The sequence below is a fragment of the Neurospora tetraspora genome (genome assembly GCF_033439725.1).
Source record: "Neurospora tetraspora strain CBS 560.94 chromosome Unknown B0H65scaffold_6, whole genome shotgun sequence".
NCBI lineage: Eukaryota > Fungi > Ascomycota > Sordariomycetes > Sordariales > Sordariaceae > Neurospora > Neurospora tetraspora.
The window spans coordinates 3,392,744-3,410,628 of NW_026944388.1; the positions used below are offsets into that span (position 1 = coordinate 3,392,744).

The window sequence follows — 17,885 nt, forward strand, 5'->3', positions numbered from 1 at the left end:
TTTCGATCTATATCATGCGTTAAAACATCTTGCTCACTGAAATTAGACGAGCTTGGCCGCAGCGTGCCGCCGTAGTTAATCCGATATCCCGTTTGGTTAGGTAGACTGGAAAGCTGTTCTCGCGCATATATCCACCATTCGTTCTCCTCTTCCACGCACCGCCTCCCCCTTCCCCCCTCATTCCTTTCGGCTTGCAGGATTGACTCTCTGCTGAATGTTCACAAAACTGGATCAGACAGCGCAAAGGTAACTCCAAGAAACGAACAAATCGATGTCGCATTGTTAACAGTACAGAATGTATTCCACTGCTATTCATTCCATCCGGACTCCAACACCGTTTTCCGTTTGCCTCTTTACCAAGAACTGGATGAGACTGGCATGGCGTTGCTAAAAATGATTCTTTGGCCGATTCGAGAATCACCTGCCCTCCACGAGATCGAAATTTTTAACCTCACAGGCAGAAGAATCGTGCTCTTTATCCATTACACGAAGCCTCCATACCTCTAACTTCCAGTCCGTTCCACGTGGGTCGCTTTTGGCCGCTCCTTCCTCACTGCAATAGTTGACCCGGAAGCAAACTGGAAGGTATGGTCAAGGCACCTCCTGCTCCAACATCACAAAATCCTCTCCCCTTCGCAACTGGCTTCATATTTTTGTCCTTCAAACTTTCCGCGCGGTTCTCAATTGCCCATCCACCAATAAATTATCTTTACCACTTGGCCACGGGCTATGGGCATCAACGCAACCTTGATCCTTTTCTTCCACTCGTTTTGATCAATTGTTGAGACTGACATCTGCGAGTGTCTACCCCGCGCAAGCACGAAATAGTCGAGATCTTGAGGCCATCGAGGGTCTTGACGCGCTAGGACACGCAGAAACGATGAGTTCATCAAGAGCGACATTCTACGCGCACCAGACGCTCAATCTCCACGCCCGGTACGGACTATCGGACAACGCGAAGAAGCTTCTCCGAGCTCACGACCACTGGAGGATGGGAGGCCTTGAGCGAGATCAACTGGGTCGTCTGGTCCGAATGTCTCCCGACATGCGCAAATCGATCACAGATACCATCACCAAATGCGCCGAGATAATGCGCAAGAAACCCGCCGAGGTCAAGAATTGTATCGATATCATCCAGGCCTGTACCGAAATTTTGGATGCTGCTGGTAAGAATTGTTCATTGTTACCTGCGTTCATCTGCTCTGTATACATTTTGCCTGGATGCTAACAAGTCCTGTGACCAGACAAACCACCGGATTTGGAGGGCTTCCCATTCCTCAAACTACCCGCCGAACTACGCCAGAACGTATATCGCTGGTACGCAACCAAGATTGTAGCCTCGACGTTGGTTGCATATCCAAGCGAACTAAATTGCGACTGCGGCAAATGGACACCTCCGAATCCTTCGACTCTCCCTGCTATACATCGCGTAGACATGGCGTTGGCCAGGACCTGCAGTCAAATCAAGACCGAGTACCTCGAATTCCTCTATCACAAATACACCTTATACTTCGACTGCAGCTGTGAACTGAGTAAGCGCTTGAAAAGCAACCCGAACCTGCGCGCTAGTCTTCGTTCAATCAAGGTCCATTGGACAGGCCCCGTGTCGGACAAAGCCTTCAGCCGTCTCGCCAAGTGCCAGGAGTTAAGACATCTTGACATAGCCATCTCCAAGTCAACCACCAATTTTGAGACTCCCAGGGAGAAGGAGATGCGGCGTTACTTCCATTCGATGAAGCCAGCTCGACTTGCGGACGCTCTGGGAATCGACGAACTGCTCAGCATTCGAGGCCTCACGTCTGTTTGTGTCTCCCACGTGAACGGCAGACAGAGCACAAAGCGAACAGATGAAGAGCGGGCAAACCTCCAGGGGTTGCTCAAATTCAAACTTCGTGTTCTCGAGCTCGATTAGGGGAAGAACATGTGGGAGGTAGGGTGGTCGTGGTGGTCATGCTTTGGGCGTAGATGCCAGATAGGGGGTATTGGCGGCTAGGTCATTCAAGTGGAGGATTGCAGAAAGTGGCCGAAGTACAGGCGCATGAGCATGTGGGAGCGAGCCATATGGAGAATTTGCTGGGTTCTCGCTGATGCAGTTGAGGGATGTCTGAGTACATGAATGAGTATATCGACAGTTGCCAGTGTCAGTGGCTGTATGGATCACACATGAGGGAGGATCCCGATATCAAGCCAACGGTCTACATACGGCAGCAGGGTCTCGAGGACAAACACGACCAACTGGGAAGGAAGATGTTGCAACGAGAAATTGCGAAAGCCTCCATAGGGAAAGGAGAAGGTTCCGCACTCAATGAACGTCACCGAGTTTATTCTTGTCTTGTACGCAGCTCGCAAGCGAGGCGCATCCTGGCTCAAGATCAACCCCAGGGCAGGATAGTTGACCGAATCAGGCATAAGACGACAGGGCAAAGGTCACAAGTCATCACCGAAACCTACCTTTCCTCGTGTCGTTATGACGTCCTCGGTTTGGGAAGACAGACACATCTCGCATGAGGCTTTTGATCCCCAACTAGGTCGATAATTTGCACAATGACAGTTCATTGCTTTTGCCCCATTTCCATGGAAATGTATGTGAGGTACCGGCATATAGTTTACCAGATGTGCACGCTGTGACGTTTCGCGTTGTCTTTGGTTGCCAAATGACCGGTGATGGAAATCAGGAAGCGTGTTTTTGCTGAAAAATGTTTCGGTTCGAAATAGCGATGAAGTTAAGTAAAATGTGGACCCACATGTATCTTCCGTGCCAATTGCCAAGAGTGCCTGGCAGCTGGCAGAATTCTCGTCTACCGCTGCGCTAGCACCGTATCCTCGAGACTTCAACAACACCGGACCTCCCATCAACACTGACATCTATCACAGCCCAAGTTATACCGATGCTGAACCTGAGCAAAACCCAACTTGCACACTTAATTCAAACCGCCTCTAGAGAGAATTGGAGAGCACAGCCAGCCAGCATCAATTCGGAGTTGAAACATCGCGTTAAAAAGTACCATGTGTTTCTTCTCGTCGTGGCTTTCAATGTTTCTCGGATACACTCCCCACCTTCTCGAGGGCTGTCGCACCATGGCATCAGCCTGGATTTCACTCGTGGTCTCTTGACACGAAACTTACTCTATCATCATGGCTTTGGGAGCTAAGAATACGACGAACAACCTTCACATAAGAACCGTGATCACTTCTCAGTCGTCGTTGTCAGTCTTTGATGAGACACCCCTCTCGCAAATTCTCCGCCCAAATAGGCTGTTGATACCAAACTGGTAGTTCATCCTTTCTTTGCAAGATCTTCCGATAACAAACCACTTCCATTTTTACCGTAGACCCGCGGCTCCTCGAGTACTCTCAACTTTTAGTTTTTTACCCCTTCTTCTGTTCGGCCAGATGTATCTCAGCCGAACACTCACAGCCCTATTGGGCCTCGTGTCCCTAACCTCAGCAGGTGTGTTCCTGTTCCTCACACGTCCTTGGATAGAACCAAGGGCTGCTAACACCAGAACAGCCCCGGCGGCAGTTGAACAACGAGACATTGTTCCTTTCGAAGGAGAGAGGGGTCCAGGGGTCCTCAAGCAGAGACCAAAACCCCAGAAAGCTCCCGCTCTGGCTCAAGGCGCCGCTACTGATACCACCACCACGTACACGACCGTGACTATACCGGGAACTGAGACTACGGGAGTGGCTGCTGCCGCTGCCGACGCCGACGCAACCGCGAGTTCGGAGCCACTTATACTCGTTGCTGGGGACAATGATGGGTCGGTGATTACTGTGGCACCTGCCTCGCCCGCTACGACATCCGTGACTTAGGCTACGGTCGTGCGATCGGAGGTTTTGTGACAAGGACGAAGTGTTGACGACTGCATTGGTTTCCATGGTTAGGTTGTTTTGGTGTTTGAGCGGTGGCCGAGCGTGTTCTTGGTTTCGGAGACTTCTGGCTGTTGGAGCAGGCTGAACGCATTTGTTGACTCAGTTTTATTAACTTTAATAAACGTGGTCACTCACAAGAGGTTGGTTGAAGGGTCAAACCCGCAAAACTTCATCATGAACACGATTTCGAACATCATGCCCATAAGAAGATCCTGTCCCCATAACCAAGCCTGCTGGAAGGTCGAAAGGTGCTGTTGCTGTTGAGGTGAAGGACTGCTGAACGTCGAGGTGAAGGGGCAAACCAGGGTCTGGGTTAGGGTTATCGCAGGAATTTGAGCGAGAAATTACAGACAACTGACAGGCACCTGCCCGGGCACGAGCCACCCGCCTCATTCACAGCAATTGCACGCACTTTTGCCCCGCCACGTGACGCACAAATTTCGAAAACAATCTGGGCTTGAATATCGACGGAGCACTTCCCTCGAACCTGCGACCGAACACACAGCACAGACAGTATCGAGGCGGTATCTCGAAATTATTGCCCAAGATGTCTCTTGTGTCCGGCGAGAAGGTATGTTGCAATCCTGCAGATTCATTTCCTCCCGAAGAAGATCTTGCGTTGCCCAAAAATCTGGGGTTCTTGGCTGCGGTCGTTGTTCATCTTTTGGCGCCGTGGGGATGCCATCACGAATGACGAGTTGGCGTCGCTGCCCACCTTCAAAACCGATGCAAATACGAGACGACATAACGCGAAAGTTCATGGAAGTGGCGTTCCACGACAATGTCGCGACAACAGACGGTTCATCGACGCGCCGGCTTCCGAATACCGATGACGGCCTCAAGCAATGTGTAGACATGGAAGTGGATATGGCTTTGCAGTTAGCCTGTGGTAGACCGAGGATGAAGGCGAGCGACACGGCCTCTGACGACGAGAGATTGCTATTCGACACACATTGCGCATGCGGTGGGCGATACCAAGAGACGGCGATACGAGCAGGCGACCATTAGCATTTGATTGAGCATTGAGCTCTGGGAGCGATGCTTGGACATCGCAGCAGCCAAAGGAGAACAGCACGGCAGGACCAAGAACCGGGAACCGGCAAGCGCTGGGATGCATAATCTTCGACTGGATATCATACAAGACGCTTTCGGATGCTAACTGTCTCTCCAGAGCAACTTCAACCACATCTTGCGTCTGCTCAACACCAAGTATGTTCACCCAGGCACTTCAAGATCCAGACCGCATCGCGAATCCGGAACTCAACCGTTTTCAAGAGGAGGGTCAACATGTTGAATACGGGTGCTGACTTTCATGCAGCGTTGACGGCAAGCAGAAGGTCGTTTACTCCTTGACCAAGATCAAGGGTGTCGGTCGCCGCTACTCCAACCTCGTCTGCAAGAAGGCCGATGTCGACCTGAGCAAGCGTGCCGGTGAGCTCACCTCTGAGGAGCTTGAGCGCATCGTCACCATCATGCAGAACCCCACTGCCTACAAGATCCCCGCTGTACGTTGAACCGATCCCACTCGACATGATTTCGTCGTCTAACCTTCTCTTCTACAGTGGTTCCTCAACAGGCAGCGCGATATCGTCGACGGCAAGGACTCCCAGATCCTCGCCAACGGTGTTGACTCCAAGCTCCGTGACGATCTTGAGCGCCTCAAGAAGATCCGTGCCCACCGTGGTCTCCGTCACTACTGGGGCCTCCGTGTCCGCGGTCAGCACACCAAGACCACTGGCCGCCGCGGTCGTACCGTCGGTGTCTCCAAGAAGAAGGGCAACTAAATATGTGCGGGCTTATTCGGCGCTGCTTTTTCTGGGTTATTGGTGGTGTTATTCCAAGACGGGTGGTTATGGACATCTGGGACTGAATTTTTTCGCCTTGCGAGTATCTGGATTCTAGGTAGCCTATGGCTCATGGGGGAACTCGCATGCTAAGGAAAGACACATCATTGACAGCATGACAATAAACGGCGCGGATATGGAAAATGATTTACTGTTGGGATTCTCATTCGGTCTCTATGGACGTGAAAGACGCAAACCCATTGCCCAAAACAACCAAATGTGATTTTCGATGCCATAACGCCCGCCCCATATATGTGACTTGAAATCTATCAAAGAGAGGAATGACCAACAGGGTATCAACCGGTCACAAGAAAACAAAGTCATGACTTTAATCTTCGTGAGTGACGGCCATATCCAGGACCTCTACTCTTCCCTGTCCCTTGGTCTCGCTTCCGATGAAGTCAGACAAGATCTTGAAAGCGCCGGGCTCTACGAAGCCCACCATTTCCCACTCTTGGCCCATGACATCCTGGCTCTCAACCTGCTCGACGAAGCTGAGAATCTTGTCCTTGACCGTACCAGGCGCCTTCTTCTCTCCCTCCTCGCCATCCTTGTCGGCCTCCCCCTTGGGAGCCTTGACGGCCTGCTTGAGCACGTTGGTCGTGCAAGTAATGCGCAACCTCATTCTCGCCCTGGCAACGGGTATGGGCTGGTGAGCGACAAGCGCCTTCATGGCCTCGAGCGCTTGTGACTTCGCGCTCTTGTTCGTCGATACACCGGTCCAGATGGGTAGGGACTTTGTAGGCTGGGGCTTGGCCTCGCCGCTCTCGCCCGTCGCCGGCGACGCCGCACCGCTCGCGGCCGCGTCCTTCTTCTCCTTCTCCTTCTCCTGCAGCTGATGCGCCTGCGAGCTCAGCATGTCCAGCGCCTTGTCGATCATGCCCGTGGTGTACACCTTCTTGGTGCGCGGGTCGACCAGCTTGCTGGCGACGATGGAGACGACCTCGTTGTGGACGCGCTCCAGCTGCGCGCCGCGCTCCTTCTCGCCCACCTGCATCTCGCCCTTTTTGAGGATCTCGAGGATGATGTCATTGACCGAGGTATCCTTGCCGAAGGCCTTTTGGAGGTCGGCCGTCGGCGCCGTCTGGCCCTTGGACACGTTCAAAAAGACGTTGGGGATCTGCAGGACGTTGTCGAGATCGGTCTCGATGCCGGAGCGCCATTCGAGCACTTTGTTCTTGTAGCAGGCGACCTCGAACCGCTTCTTGCCCTTTTTGAGTCGGACGAGGGAGACGTTGGTCAGTTTGATCTGGTTGGAGGGTTGCTGGATCGGCATTTTGGCGGTGGTTGTGTGGTTGTCGCGAAAGAGTACGGATTGGTGAGTTCGGCGGTATCGATTCTCCGGGAAATGGAGCTGTTAGGAATGGATTCGAAGGTGGTAACAATCGGTTATATAGGATGTTTGAATAGCTTTCTTAAACAGCTGTTATGTTTCAAGAAATCGGGCATACAGGTTGACTTCCTGGAGTTTCTCTGCCCGTAACAGATAACGATATGCCCGTGGAGCACAAATTCTTGGTCTCCGCAACTTTTCTCTGCTGCAGAGCCCGGGCCTTGAAAGTCTGCCCCGCCTGCCCGCCGAGCCCGGCCGCCCAGTCTGATGGGCCGCCCCATCGGCTCCCTAGGCCGAATGACGATTGACGGCGGGCAAAAAGCGGGCTCTGGAGTCAAGCATGCGAGTTCGTGAATTCCATTTGTCCGTCGGATGAGTCAGTGGGTCTTCTTGTTATCGATACCACAACATCTCGCTTGGAGACGGGTTTGTCCGATATTCAAGATGATAAAGTCTGACGCAAAGTGATGCCTCTTCAGTCTCGAAGACCGGGAATGTAGATTGAACTCATTCATTGCACAAGGGATTCTTATAACTAGCCATTCCACATATCCTCTGAAGCTGGCGCCTATTTGAGCCGAACGTGCCAGGAAAGCAGCACAAAATCACCGTTCGTCTGATATCTTCCAGGGATGGGTATCGCGTTGCATAATGCGCGATTCATGAGGATTATTGGAGTCCCGTCAAGGATTCTCATCTCCTCCCGGGAACAACACTCTCCTATACCCAGAGTTGGGAGTATCAGATATGGACAATTTATCAGCAACGAGAAGGAAATGAGTGAGCAGGATGTGTGGGAAATAAATGCAACGGACAAATGCAACGGACTTCCGTAGTCCTTCGGCGTGCGAGCATTGCATTTATTCATCACACAACCTGGTGAGCTGTGCTCGGGCGGTGGACATGGAGTTGCATCGAGGCGACCTTGTTGGAGAGGTTGAGACAATGACGAAGCTTATCAGACATGAGGGGCTGACAGGTTGATTGGCGCCACGTCTTGAAGTCAAACCGTACAAGAAAATAATAGCTAGACATGGCGGTGAAAGCCTTATGGGCGGCTTCTCACCAGCCGTTTGGTGATTATTTTGTCTGGCTGATCGGCTAGGCGTCCGTTCTCGTGACCAGCGTGACCGCCCTGGCACCCTGCAAGGTACCTGACCAATACCCAGGCACGCACTCATGTGGCGGCGCAGCGTCTATCCAATCCCATGCCCGCTTTCCCCAAATCCTGGGGGTTTCTGCTGCATCCGCGTCCGGTGAAGCTCGGTTCCGGGCGTTGTACCTTGGCAGTTGTTGCCCATCCGTTTCCGTTATCAACCTCCTCCTCCTTCCTCTTCCTCTCTTCCATCTTCTTCTCATCATCCATCTTTATCACAACACCACACTCCTATCATCATCACAATGAGGATCTCGGCTTCAACCGTGCTCCTCGGGGCTGCCTCGGCCGCATCGGCAGCTTCGTTCCAGAACCAGGCCCAGCATGTCCTTGCCGACAACGTCCACAAGGCCCATGACGCCATCAAGCCCGTCGCCGACTCGTTCGCGCACACCACTCTCGAGAGCTTTGAGGAGGCCTTCAACGGCATGAACTCCCAGGCCAAGGCTCTTTGGGACGAGATCAAGCTTCTTGTTCCCGAGAATGCCTTCGATAAGCCTACCTGGTTCAGCAAGCCCAAGGCTGCTAAGCGCCGTAAGGACTGGGACCACGTCGTCAAGGGCGCCGATGTCCAAAAGCTGTGGGTGAAGGACGCCGACGGCGAAAAGCATCGCGAGGTTGGCGGCCAGCTCGATAACTTCAACCTGCGCGTCAAGTCGGTCGATCCTTCCAAGCTCGGCGTCGACAAGGTCAAGCAGTACAGCGGTTACCTCGATGACGAGGCCAACGATAAGCACCTTTTCTACTGTAAGCCAATCACCTCGACTTTCCCGAAATAACAAAAGACATCGCGATGCTAACACCAACTGTCCAGGGTTCTTCGAGTCTCGCAACGATCCCAAGAACGACCCCGTCGTTTTGTGGTTGAATGGTGGCCCCGGCTGCTCTTCGCTCACTGGTCTCTTCCTTGAGCTCGGCCCTTCCTCCATTGACAGGAAGCTCAAGGTTGTCAACAACGAGTACGCCTGGAACAACAACGCTAGCGTTATCTTCCTTGACCAGCCCGTCAACGTCGGGTACTCGTACTCCGGCAACGCTGTCAGCAACACTGTCGCTGCCGGCAAGGATGTCTACGCTCTCCTTACCCTCTTCTTCCACCAGTTCCCTGAGTATGCCAAGCAGGACTTCCACATTGCTGGCGAGTCTTATGCTGGCCACTACATCCCTGTCTTTGCTTCCGAGATTCTCTCCCACAAGGATCGCAACATCAACCTCAAGTCCGTTCTCATCGGTAACGGCTTGACTGATCCTCTTACCCAGTATGAGCACTACCGCCCCATGGCCTGCGGTGAAGGTGGCTACCCCGCCGTTCTTAGCGAGAGCGAGTGCCGCAGCATGGACAATGCCCTCCCCAGATGCCAGTCTCTTATCCGTAACTGCTACGAGAGCGGCAGTGTCTGGTCGTGCGTTCCTGCCGCCATCTACTGTAACAACCAGTTCATCGGCCCCTACCAGCGCACTGGCCAGAACGTCTATGACATCCGTGGAAAGTGCGAGGATGACAACAACCTCTGCTACAGCGCTCTTGGCTGGATCAGCGACTACCTGAACCAGAAGGATGTCATGGATGCTCTCGGTGTCGAGGTTGAGGGCTATGACAGCTGCAACTTCGATATCAACCGCAACTTCCTCTTCCAAGGTGACTGGATGCAGCCCTTCCACCGTCTCGTCCCCGGCATCCTCGAGCAGATCCCTGTCCTCATCTATGCCGGTGATGCCGACTTCATCTGCAACTGGCTCGGCAACAAGGCTTGGAGCGAGGCCCTTGAGTGGCCCGGCAAGAAGGGCTTCAACAAGGCCGAGCTTGAGGACCTCTCTCTTCCCAAGGCTGACAAGGAGTACGGCAAGGTCAAGTCCTCCGGAAACTTCACCTTCATGCAGATCTACCAGGCTGGCCACATGGTGCCCATGGATCAGCCCGAGAACTCGCTTGACTTCCTCAACAGGTGGTTGGGCGGTGAGTGGTTCGAGCAGTAAGCGCTTCATGGCGTAACAGGAAACCCGCAACCGGAAAGCGGATCTTATGAGTGTATGATGGATAATGATCGATAAGGGATTGGTTTGGATTACGACAAGGGCATGTGTATACAACTTGGCTAGTGTCAGAGCTCGCGTCTGTTTGATGGTTCAGACAGGACACAGCGTGGCGTAATGGGACAGCATGATTTCCTTTCATTGTCAACAGCTCGTCACAGGAGTAGTCTTTGATAGTATTACAACATTCAAGTATTCGCTAAGTTCATGGACACCATTTCTGACAGTCCACCTGAACAGTCAAGTATGAACAGTCAAGGTGTTGAAGTGTGTACAGTGACCAAGTAGGCGCAGAGGTTTGTCTCTTGCTTACAGTTTCACTATCAGAGGCATATTTGCACGACTTGGTTGAATCCGCCTCCACTTTCAAAACCGATATGTTCCTATTGTAACCATTGTCCTTGGTGTTCGTGTAAGAAACGAACGAGGCTTTATCTAGGGGCAAGTAACCACTTCTCAGCCAAAGACCAAGCAAGTCTCCTCTTAATCTTACCCGCGGAGGTGTTGGACATTGCTGTCCTGTGTCCATAGAGGCAAGTGTGCTTACCTAGCAGTAGCTGTCTGGCTTTCCGAGGAATTTCAGAAGTGGTTGGGTATAAGAATAAACGCATATAAATATCTTGTGGTTGGAGAATTTTCCTGATACCGGCATGCGTTCGTCTCACACGAACGAGACGAGCAGCTACATTGACAGAGGCAGAGGCTGCGAGCAGAAAAAAGGAGTCAAGCAAAGTTAGATGGTAATTTCATATACCATTCTGTTTTTTACGATATTTGGTTCACTGGCAACCACTCAGCTCAGCTCAGCTCAGCTCGGCTCAACTCAACTCTTCCTCATTTCCTCACACACAAAGATATTGACTGGTTCAATCAAGAGGGAGGGGCACGGCACGTAGGAGGATGATAGGAAATAACAATGTTGGTGGGTGGGTTGGGGTATGTTGAAGTGAGAACTGAACTCCGGGAAGTCTAAGCAGCTAGTAATGTTGTGATGATAATCCAATGACGATGAGCCCGAACCAAACCAAGCCAATGAAGAAACGATGGAACAGAAAGAAAGGGAAGAACAAGAAAGAAAGAAAGAAGTAACGAAAGGAAACCAAAAAGGAGGTATCATGTTGAAGGTCAAGAAAGGTAAACAAGAAGAGGAAAAAAAAACACACGAAGAAGTGATAAGAATGAAGCAAGTCCCATGTAAACCTCTAGTAATACACTGACACAACTGAAGGAGAATTCGCGAGTTTTCTTGTTTCCTCGGATGAGCCCAGAATAGAGTCGAGTCTTGTCTTTTGTTTTTGTCTCGCTCTTGGGGGGGAAGGAATGGTAGTAGTAAAACCTCCTATAAAAGAACAGAGGCAGACAAAAAAAGTGTGTGTGAAACACACTCGGAAAGAAGAATGAATAACCAACAAGAAGAAAAAAAAGAAGCCCAATGGTAAATGCTCTCTCTCCTTCTCCCATTTCCCCCTCCCTTTGCCTTTCCTAATCATGTGTATACGTATGTAATTTCGCCGGTGCATCCTTTCCTAATCCCAACCAACTCGATCAATCAATAATCATAAATGCATCTTTTCTCCCCATCCCCTTACTGTCCCAACCTAATGATGAGCAACCGCATGTGAATAAGAGAGGTTTGTGTATTGGTCCACAAACCCATCTAGAACAAATCCTCTCCCCTCCGACTGGGAGACGACACTGACACTCCTTATAATCTTTGGGCGTCCAGTAGGCCAGTGTCAACCAATATCGATGCCGATTGAGAGGGCTTATAGACGGTATCTAAGACTTGCGGAGCCAATGATGGATGGGCCACAGGCTGGCGTTCCGTGAGAATCTCGCGAACCCGAATCCAGAAATTGCACCCGGGCTCAGCAGCGGCGGTGTTATGAGGGTAGGCGTCTCGACAACACCCCAAAGATAAGATCGATAAGGAGATACTATGCGTCACCGTCATCAGATCCTTTTGCGGTATCATCGATATTGCTCGACCTACAGCGGAAAGCTTCATGAGCCGCTGGATCTAGGCCTCCACTTCTTTGCGCGCTTGACAATATCGGGTGAAGAATCCGAGAGCGTAGCATCGTTATCATCTGCCGGGACGACAAGCATGCTGCCTTGTTTCGGAGGCGGCGACGAAAGCCGAAGCAGAGAGATGGCACTCTATCCCATCGAATCTGCTGACCTTTCGGGGCTTGCGGGGCATGATGTCTTTCCCTTCTTCGATTTGGTAAACGAAGAAAATTTGGACGAGAACTTGTTTTTGAGACCCATCAGGCTCCCCTTCTTCTTAATCGTTTTGCCGTTGCCGGTGTCTTGTTCTGGTTTCAGATATTCCTGTCCTAATGTCGATCCGCAGCCATTCATGTGACCGTTTCCGTTAGACATATTATCTTCGTCATCGCTTATAAAATGATCGAGTTTTTCGTTCACTTGCAGCTGATCTCGGTGCGAAGACATTTTGGTCGCCTCAGGAATCGCAGTCGGAGAGTCTGGCGCTGTGACGGTCGTCACAGGAACACCGACAGATTTGTCCATCGAGTCCCTGCTGATGATGCTCGTGCCCTGCGTACTAGGCGAGAGCGGCATCTTGCCCGTCGTCGCGCTGTTTGCCTGCGAACCCCACTCTCCCGAGCAGGGTGCTGAGCTGCCTTCGGTCGCCTCACTGCACCGCTGGCGGTTCGATCCGTGTAACCCGGCACCTCCACGGGAGAAGTCGGTGGTCGTAAGACTAGGAAGCACACCGTTAGGTCTTCCATTGAGGGCGCTCTTTTCTGTCGGGGGCTCCGAATCGCATTTCGGCGGGGGGCTATGTTTAGAGATGCCAGGTTGATTTTCCATCGTCGATCCTGCCGAGGGGAGTAGGAGTTGATTCTCAAAGTGAGTGAGGTTCAGTTCCATTTCGTCAACGGAGCACTGTAGACCGGGCAAGATATCTGCCACGCCTCGGAACAGAGGGAAGGCAAACAATTCCATGAATTTTAGCTGGGACCTGATCCGGCCGTCGAGATTCGTCGATGGTGGAGCGATAAGTGCCGTCTTTTGACCCATATCCCCCTCAATCTGAGTCTGCAATAAGAGTTCGTCATTCAACAGGTGCATCCACTGTACACCGATATCGTGTCTCCGTGCGACGTTACTGATATCAGCGCACTTGATTATAAGAGCGCACACTAGCACCCTCGCCTCATCGACAGCCTTCTCATTCCATCCGTCAAGATCAGGTTTTTGAGCTTGAAGTTTTTGCAAGTTTCCGAGTTTTGCCATGTAGTCGAAATGAAGGGCCATATCCGTAGCCAGGATACAACTGATCATCAACGTGCGCAGACGCCTATTCTCGTAAAATATCGGCCAATGTCGCTTGAGAATCTGGCAGTAGCTGGTGCTGTGAAAATTCTCCAGTACTGAGCGATCGTTGTACAGCTCCGCGAGAGGCGCTCGGGCCTCGACCAGAAAGCCGTTGTTGACACCGGGATGCAAAACATCGTGACCAATGGCAGTAAGGAGGAGGGTGAAGGCTTCTTCCGGACCTATTGAGGGTGTCGTAGAGGATTTTGCGATTGGGTTTGTATGAGTGCCGTTGACGTTTGGATAAGGGGGCAATGCGCCAATCCGGAGCAGCTGGTGAAAAGTTGCCTGTAGAACATCGATAACATGTCGAAAGTTGTGGTATGGCACAAAACCCATATAAGCAGCCCGACAAGCTTTGAGGAAATTCTGCAACTGCGTGGGCGAGATGCGAAATGCCTTTAGCTCCGGCATGGATAAGGCATGGTTTAGTGTAAGTTCGGCTGCGACTATCAGCTCGTCGTTGTCAAACTTGTGAGCATCGAAATGCCATGTGCTGATGGCACGGGAGATCTCAGCTCGCTTCTCTGGGCACACCGAGACATTGGCCTTATAGATCTCATCATCTCTGTCGTCCTCCGTGCTGCAGATCTTCTTAATCAGACTCTCCACCAGGTATTCGCGAAGATAACCATACGGCCGGGTATCGTTGAACACAGCAATCAGCGATCGTTTTCTGCCCTTACGCACATCCGCCAATGCTTGTTTCCTCGAGAGAGCGTCCTTGTAAGCGTAATATGCCCTGTCTTGAATCACTGTGATGCTCTTAGCATTCAGGGGACCCGATAGGACTGCCTTGGCCCCAAAGTCGATACATTGTTGTCGCATCCTCGTCCTATCGGCCCCACTGACGTTGTTCATGGCGTCGGGTAATTGGATAAGTGGGACAGATATAACCTGCTCGTAGAGATGGCGAGCACGAGCTTCGGACTCGATCTTCTTGAGTAACGAGAGGCCGTACGAGTTGCCATCGTGGCTCTCGTCCCTGCGTTCATTCGGAAATTGGGCCGGGAAGAACTGCTGGTAAGGGGTGTCTAAGAGGATAATCGTTGGTTGAAGATCGGCCTCGTGGTCTTCTTGGGGCTTGAGCCAGTGGGACATGCAGGCACCCTCAGTGCTGCACAAGTAAGCTGCATCCAACTGTTAGCACAAAAGGTCGACATGAAGGATGGATATCAGCGGCCCCGCAAACCTTCTGGAAAAACTTCCAAAATGCACTTCACTGTGTCGGCAATGCATTCTGGTTCCGTCTTTGCAACATCCTCGTCCAAATGTCTAGCGCTTCGTTGAATGCAGCGGTCCTCGGACACTGAGCGGTTGACGTATATAACACGGTAGTGGATATCTTCCATGGCAACTTGTGGTTCCTCCATGATGTCCATGTTGACTCTTGGTAGTGACCAGTCTCCTGCGACTGCACTCTTGTGCCAGAAAAAGATGATTGATCAAAACCACAACCTTGGATGCTTGGGTTTCTTGCCGACGCACCGAAACTAGCCAATGCTTGTTTTTAGCCTCGGGGAGAGGGACCCGAAATAGGCCAAGACGACTCCGACAGCGTTTGGACGCCGATGCCTCCTTTGACGCGACCACTAATTGGTATGATCCTTGATCGAGCTTCTCTCTTCCGAAGGCGAGACGATTGCGAGCGGTGCGATTGCGAGGGACGCAGGCCCCAAAGTCACAGCACGAGTTTCGAAAGTTGGCTGGAAATGCTGGCAGGCGATATTTGCGACAATGAAATACAAATCTGGGATTGCGATATCCGGCGAGTAGGGATGTTTCTCGAGGCGCTCAGGGAGGCGAAGAGACTGCTAAGGGCCGATCGAGGTCGAGTTGCCTGGCTGGTCGGGAATTAGAAACGCGACGCACACAAGGTCAAATTGAACAGAACGCCGGCGACGACGACATGCGCGTCTAGACGATTGTGCCGTGGATCGCGGGTAGTCGGTAATTGATGACATGTAACGGGTGGGTAGCGTGGTGGTCGTTGTCGTGCTTCAGGCGGACTGAGACTCGAGGGAAATTGGAAGACGAGAAGGAAGGATGGAAGAAACAAAAAGGAAGGATGGAATCGCCAAGGGCGGGCCTGGGAGGTGGCAGACATGGACGGGAGAGAAGAGATAGGGGAGAGCGTGGAAGGAGTTTGGAACTCGCTGCCTCTACAGTGAGAGGTGCTAACGGTAGCAGTATCCGTACTCGGTACACACACTGGGTAGGTGCAAAGGTACAGGTGCATGTACCTTGCTGTGGAAGTAGAGGGCAGGTACCTCTGGACAATGGGCAAAGAATGGGACGGGCCCAGGGACCCGAGTGTGGGCAAGGCCAGGTACCTTCCATCCTACCTCTAACTCCTACCAGGTCGAGGTAGCGGATAGCGGGCGGGTAGGTAAGGTAGCAGCAGGCAATGGACGGCCGATTATCAGGAAGATGGCAAGTGGAAAAGGCAGGCTCCCGTCACGGTCCCATGCTCCTTATCCGAAGTCGAAGGGGAAAGGGACGGGAAGGAACCTCAAGGCCAGCCCAGCGTCCATCCAACCTGAACATGAACCTTCAACAAGGGGGGGCCGGGGCGATGCTATATGTACGTACATTGGACAGGAGATGTTTGTTGTGGTCGATATTGGCTGCCACGGCGGCAGTGGTTGGAATATGACAAAGACAAGGAGGCCGGCGAGAAAAGGGAAAAGCCACGGCCCCAAAGGAGATGTGGTGGTTGCTCAATTGGTAACCGCAAATGTAATAAAATGGGAGAGGCTAGACCCGTTCGCTCATTGATAGGCATGGGTTTCCAAGGGCGGGGTTCGCTTCTTATACGTACTCCATCTATTTTTTTGCTGGTCTTTGGTCCAATTGGTTTTGGCTTGGGAGCTGGGATGACGCGCGAGCCTGGCGACCGAACACTGGTAGAAGCCGGCATGGAACCCATCCACGCAGCGCTGCACTAACGCTTTCGTTTCATCCACCGAACCTGCGCGGCATGGCACTCGGGTTGGCCGATAGCCCGTGGATCAGCACCCGCTAGGCCTGTCACGTCAAGATCAAAACATAAACAAGACGGAAGAAAAAAATTGTTGAAAAAATGCCACACATTGCTTGGCGAGAGCGAGGTGTCTTGCGCGCGACAGCTCTTGCAAAGGGAAGCAGGCAAGGTCGATAGGGTCAAGTGGGTGTCGCCAGGTACCACAAGGTGACTTTTTAGATTGGGTGAGGGGGCCAGGGGGGGGTGGTTGAGTGCTGGGTACCTGCTCGGCCAAACCTCAAGTGAGGAGCGAATGGGAGGATGGCATGGGCGGGCAGAGCGCCAGCCAGGGTTGGCCGCCTTGCAACGGTTGGGGAAGCTGCTGCGCGAACGGGAAAGGTATCGCTGGCACGACATTTCAGTGGCCCATCAGCGAACAGCCCCAGCTTCTGGCCGTCTTCGAGAAAAATCATCGAACGCGCTAACGCAGCCCACGATTATTTGTGTCCTCTTGAATGTGAACCCTCCCGCCCACCCGCACGCACAGCAACGCACCATTGAAGGCTTACCCGAGGCAGCTCTGCAGCATACTCTGCACCCTCACAGCACACGACTTAACGCATTCTTGTCTGCGAGTGGACGCACCACAGATTGTCATGTCGCCGCAGGTCCCACGGCCGGGTTTCCTCTGTAGTCAGCGAATACGGTACGGTGGTCGAGGTGGTGGTTCACTCGTCGGGTCACTGGTGCCGACCTTGACAGTGTGCGCTTTCCCTCTTCTTGACAGCTGGGCCGAAAACACGGACCCACAAGGGGTGCAGCAAATTTGATCGTTGACCATCATGAATTCATGATTGCGAAAGCGGATTAGCTAACCCCCCGTGCCCCCGTAGAGACCCGTCCGCTGTGGCCCGTCTGGGCAATTGCTCTCCGTGGCCCGTGCAGCCGCTTCGAGTTCCACGACCTGGCTGCGGTCACTGGTCTGGGAGTGGTCTGTGTGGCCCTGGTGGCCTGCACGGCCCCACTGTCACATCTTATTCTCGAACGAAAGAACATTCTTCACTTCTGTTGGCCTTTCAGATGGCTGCGACACTCGACGTGCGCAACCTGTGGACTCGGTTGTGTGCCCGTTTTGCGGCAGGTACGACAGCTGGATCATCTGGATGCCCAGACGTGCCAGAGTCACCAAACATGCACAACCCAGGTCGCATCACCAGGGGCAGCTGTGGTGTTTAATCAGAAGGACCACTAGCGCTGCCAAGGATTGTGGTCATCAATCATCGAAAAGCGGAAGGAACCGCACGCGTCCTTTTGTTAGCTGGGTACTCGTGGTATTCT

General features: G+C 52.4%; 5 protein-coding genes across 5 annotated transcripts; 3 read left to right on the forward strand and 2 right to left on the reverse strand.

The window, feature by feature from the left end:
• Positions 1-745: 745 nt before the first annotated feature.
• On the forward strand, positions 746-2,006 carry B0H65DRAFT_275711 (uncharacterized protein). The gene is made up of 2 exons (XM_062822805.1): positions 746-1,166; positions 1,245-2,006. The coding sequence occupies exons 1-2, from the start codon at positions 881-883 to the stop codon at positions 1,910-1,912; spliced, it is 954 nt and encodes a 317-aa protein (XP_062679847.1). The 5' UTR covers positions 746-880; the 3' UTR covers positions 1,913-2,006.
• A 2,301-nt stretch (positions 2,007-4,307) lies between these two features.
• Positions 4,308-5,865, forward strand: B0H65DRAFT_473952 (ribosomal protein S13). Its single transcript, XM_062827222.1, has 4 exons — positions 4,308-4,444; positions 5,045-5,082; positions 5,192-5,378; positions 5,436-5,865. The coding sequence occupies exons 1-4, from the start codon at positions 4,421-4,423 to the stop codon at positions 5,655-5,657; spliced, it is 471 nt and encodes a 156-aa protein (XP_062679848.1). The 5' UTR covers positions 4,308-4,420; the 3' UTR covers positions 5,658-5,865.
• Positions 5,726-7,444, reverse strand: B0H65DRAFT_275751 (Shwachman-Bodian-diamond syndrome protein). Its single transcript, XM_062822806.1, has one exon. It carries the CDS (start codon positions 6,991-6,993, stop codon positions 6,046-6,048), a length of 948 nt encoding a protein of 315 aa, XP_062679849.1. The 5' UTR covers positions 6,994-7,444; the 3' UTR covers positions 5,726-6,045.
• Positions 7,445-8,231: 787 nt separating this feature from the next.
• B0H65DRAFT_473957 (Alpha/Beta hydrolase protein) lies at positions 8,232-9,784 on the forward strand (the record flags this gene model as incomplete). Its single annotated transcript, XM_062827223.1, has 2 exons — positions 8,232-8,953; positions 9,021-9,784. Coding segments are annotated over exons 1-2 (1,266 nt in total), but the record flags the coding sequence as incomplete, so codon positions are not given.
• Positions 9,785-12,400: 2,616 nt separating this feature from the next.
• On the reverse strand, positions 12,401-14,967 carry B0H65DRAFT_551315 (uncharacterized protein; the record flags this gene model as incomplete). The annotated part of the gene is made up of 2 exons (XM_062829800.1): positions 12,401-14,715; positions 14,778-14,967. 2 exons carry the CDS (start codon positions 14,965-14,967, stop codon positions 12,401-12,403), a joined length of 2,505 nt encoding a protein of 834 aa, XP_062679851.1.
• Positions 14,968-17,885: the final 2,918 nt, after the last annotated feature.

What these genes read in the sequence shown, in the direction of transcription:
- B0H65DRAFT_275711 (XM_062822805.1), top strand. Translation starts at nt 881, where the DNA reads ATGAGTTCATCAAGAGCGACATTCTACGCGCACCAGACGCTCAATCTC. An exon ending in CGAAATTTTGGATGCTGCTG is followed by an intron (nt 1,167 to 1,244) that starts GTAAGAATTGTT and finishes TCCTGTGACCAG; the next exon opens with ACAAACCACCGGATTTGGAG.
- B0H65DRAFT_473952 (XM_062827222.1), top strand. Translation starts at nt 4,421, where the DNA reads ATGTCTCTTGTGTCCGGCGAGAAG. An exon ending in CTCTTGTGTCCGGCGAGAAG is followed by an intron (nt 4,445 to 5,044) that starts GTATGTTGCAAT and finishes CTGTCTCTCCAG; the next exon opens with AGCAACTTCAACCACATCTT. An exon ending in CTGCCTACAAGATCCCCGCT is followed by an intron (nt 5,379 to 5,435) that starts GTACGTTGAACC and finishes TCTCTTCTACAG; the next exon opens with TGGTTCCTCAACAGGCAGCG.
- B0H65DRAFT_275751 (XM_062822806.1), bottom strand. Translation starts at nt 6,993, where the DNA reads ATGCCGATCCAGCAACCCTCCAACCAGATCAAACTGACCAACGTCTCC.